The 3,894-nt window shown below is 35.1% G+C and overlaps 1 protein-coding gene across 1 annotated transcript; it reads left to right on the top strand.

Annotated features, from left to right (window-relative positions):
• The first annotated feature begins 955 nt into the window (after nt 1-955).
• LOC126696361 (homoserine kinase-like) lies at nt 956-1,345 on the top strand. Its single transcript, XM_050393117.1, has one exon. The coding sequence runs from the start codon at nt 956-958 to the stop codon at nt 1,343-1,345; it is 390 nt and encodes a 129-aa protein (XP_050249074.1).
• Nucleotides 1,346-3,894: the final 2,549 nt, after the last annotated feature.

Raw genomic sequence — 3,894 nt, 5'->3', positions numbered from 1 at the left:
ATCGATGCCCAGTTGGCAATCGCAGTTGCCAACTTTCACCTGCTCTTTCAAATTCTTTTAAATAAGATTTAAAAAATTGTGGGTTTTTTTTTTTTAAATCTTTGATTGTTTGGATTACGAGAGATTTATGAACTATTTTTAAAAAAATATTATGAAAAAATGATAAAATAATTAATTTTATTAACAACTTTTATATTTTCCCTAAAAATAATTTTAAAACTTTCCTAATATGGTTTATTAACAATTATCCTAAAGACATCCGTTAATATGACCATTATGAGAGAGAGAGAGAGAGAACTGGAATGAAAAATATCCTTAATCAAAATTGGGAAATTTATTAGATAGTCCAAGAGTATACTTCTTCCCTCTCACATAGAAGTGGGCCCCATGCTAGGTGAGACCCACCCCTATGTGAGAGGGACGGAGTATAATACTTCCAAAATACCCAATAATAATCCTCAAAATTCAGACAAAATGAAAAAAAAAACTAATCCAATTCCCTTCCTGTTTAAAATTTGTCTACAAACTTAGTTGTAGTCAATAATCTTACAACTCCTATTAAAAAAATTAACAAGGTTACATATTTTTAAAATTTAATAATTGATTACATTTTCTTTATAGTCTTCAGGCAAAACTACAATGTTAGTCTCTCAAGTTTATCCTATATGCGCAATTGGTCCCTCAAGTTTGAAACGAGCACAATTGGTCCTTCAAGTTTTAAAACTGAGTTGTATTAATCATTTAATTAACAGTCATTAGTGGTGTTACTTACTTGGTTAACGGAATAATGATTTTTTTTTTTTAATGACGTTGCACTTTTTTATTAAAAAATTTCAAAATGCGAAGTTGGATAAGGATGTAAAACTTAGCTTTTATTCTTTCCCATAAACGACATATATGTTTGTGTGAGTGAGGGCTAAGCTAAAGCAAAGCAAAAAGCTTGCAAAACAAAGCAATGGTTCTTTGGTATCAACCTCCTCCTACATTGAATCGTATCTCACCCACTCTCAAACTCAACTCATTACGCTGCACCAACTACAACCTGTCTATTCCGAATTCCAGACCCACCCACATACCCGAACTTGAACCCGAACCCATATTCGCCTCCGTCAAAACCTTCGTTCCTGCCACCGTGGCCAACCTTGGCCCCGGCTTCGACTTCCATAGTTGCGTCGTTGACAGTCTCAGAGACTTCATCTCCCTCTCCATCGACTTATCCGTCCACCCCGACAAGATCTCCATCACGAAAATATCCGGTGACGCCACCGGAAAAATCAGCCGCGATCTTCTCTCTAATTACGCCGGAATCACCGCGATCGAGGTTATGAAAATGCTTGAAATATGATCAGTGGGACTTTCTCTCTCTCTAGAAAAATGCTTGCCTTTAGCCAGGCCCAAAACCAGTGCCTCCACTATCGGCATTAAAAACCAGAAATCCTTGGAGACCAGTGTAGTTGTCGGCAAGCTTTATGATATGTTCCAAGCACAGATCAACAATATCCTTGCCAACTGAGGTGGGTCAACCTGGTAAGAATGCGAAGTTAAGTCAGGATGTCATTTTGTGCCCGATTTGCCGATGCTGGAAATGACGTCGTGGTTTGGGTCCACTTCTTCTTTGCATTCGCTTGCAAATTTGCAGCCAAATAGGGTTCATGTGAAGGATGGTGGCAGTGGGGTTAGAGAGTGGCGGATCAGAAACTTTTCTTTTTGTGGATAAATGACGGATTAGAGATTTGGTATTAAGGAAATTGTTTTGTTTTAGATGCTGTAATTAAAATGGCACCCAAAAAAAAAAATTGAAAAACATTGACAAGTGTGAAATGCTTACTAGAATAATGGCCACGGACAAAGTTGTTGGCAACCTCTCATGTGTAAATTTATTTTATAATTTTTTAATAAAAAAAATGCCACATCATTAAAAAAATGACAAATCATTGTTTCGTTAGCCACGTAAGCAACACCACTAACGGCAGTTAATAAAATGACTAATACAACTCAGTTTTAAAACTTAAGGGACCAATTATACTCACTTCAAGCTTAAGAGACCAATTGCGCACATAGTGTAAACTTGAAGGACCAACGTTGTAGTTTCGCCTAATCTTAACATTCATGTCAAAATTTTATGCCAATCAAATGCTATGTATTATTTGATCCATAAATATATTTTTTATGCATAATTTTAAACTACAAAAACTTAAAATATAAACATTTGATTGACGAAATGGTTATTAATCTTTGATCTTCTAAAAATTTTACAAGTATGGAGTATATAAGAAGAAAATATAATATAATTGTAAATTTGACAAAATTTATATCTAATAAAAAAATACTGAGTAGAATTGAAGCAATTGACCGAACTTTGCCCATCCCTTATCACATCATACAAAGTAACATAAAAGCTCATGCTGAGCAAGTAGAAGGCCATATAAACTATGTACTCTACTCCCTTCATTTCCATGGTCTCTCTTTCATGGACTCCCCTACACTCTTCTCTCTCCCTCACTGGTTCTCAAGTAGGTGTTGAATCCAATGAATTGTAGAACCCAATTATACCGTTTCACTTTTTGCTATTCTTACTAAACGCATCGAAATGGTGTGAATATTAGCTCAACATAAATGGAAAACAACAAAACACTATTCATTTGGTTCCTTGCACTTTTTTTTTATAAGAATATATATATATTTTTTTTTTGAGAAACCAGACCTGAGGGCCAACTTTATTGAAAAAAAAAAAAAACTTACACCGCATCACGCGCAACAAGTGGAGCTATATCATCAGGAATGGATGCAATCCAAACCTATAGCTCAACATCAAACTTATAACATTTTCTAGCAAGAAAATGGCCAACTAAGTTGCCTGATCATTTTACATGAGAATAATTGCTTACATGAAAATCTGTAGCAAGCACCAAAACATCACTAAGCACCTGACCATATTCTGGGTGATTCGAATCTTTAGAAAAAATCGCTTTCACTATAACTTTTGCATCTCCCTCAAAGACACTGAGTTCATTAGCAAAAATCATAACTCTTCTACAGGCCAAAGCCTCAACCATTGCTGCTACGTTTGGGAGGGAAATTTATTCTGAAAGAGCACCAATCACAGAGCCTGAGGAGTCGAGGACAACAACACCCAAGCTTGCACATCCTGAATCATTGAAGGTTGCCCCTTCAAAATTGACCTTATATAGAGGAGAAATGGGTGCATCTGAATCCATCTCACAACCCGGGCTACAAATGCACTAGGTTTATTATGAAAAGCATGGGCTAACTTGAAATCATTAAGCATACATTCTGCCTTCGACCGAATCAAATGGTTCTCAGTATGGAACTCTCCAGCACGTGTCAACATGTGCCTTTCATGCTTAACATATTCACCAATTTCATGTTATTGTTTCTTATGTCATTTGAAATGAATCATTAACAAGCCTTTGACTAATATAGATTGGAAGCAAATATTAAAAAACAGGAGATATTACTTCGGTTACAAACAATGATATCTTCTTTACATGGTAAATGAGTTTCTGTGATGCTTATGTCAACCTAGTAGCCCATCAGTTAATACACCCAACACCTACCTCTCATGCACCTTATTTTATAATAATGCTTATGTTAAGATTGTCGTTTGAGGTTACGAATTTGTAGTGCTACAGTATTTAAGTATAAGGACCATTTAAGATAAAAGGCTCTCAACTTTTGTTATTCTACCAAATTTAAAGATACTAATTTTGAGTATTAAAGAAAAATGAAGCCAAAAATATATATTGTAATTTTGGACGTTAAATATGTAAAGTCATATTGATTAGTAAAGAAAAATAAAGAGATGCTTTATCACCGCTCTTCTTTCCCAATATGTCTTGCTAAAATAGGAAAGATGAAATCCAGTATTATTGC

Source organism: Quercus robur, chromosome 8, assembly GCF_932294415.1.
Source record: "Quercus robur chromosome 8, dhQueRobu3.1, whole genome shotgun sequence".
Classification (NCBI taxonomy): Eukaryota; Viridiplantae; Streptophyta; class Magnoliopsida; order Fagales; family Fagaceae; genus Quercus; species Quercus robur.
The sequence above is the reverse complement of the archived record's forward strand: the minus strand, read 5'-3'. Positions and strand labels throughout refer to the sequence as shown.

Bases quoted from the DNA above. Each gene is read 5' to 3' on its own strand.
- LOC126696361 (XM_050393117.1), top strand. From the start codon at position 956: ATGGTTCTTTGGTATCAACCTCCTCCTACATTGAATCGTATCTCACCC.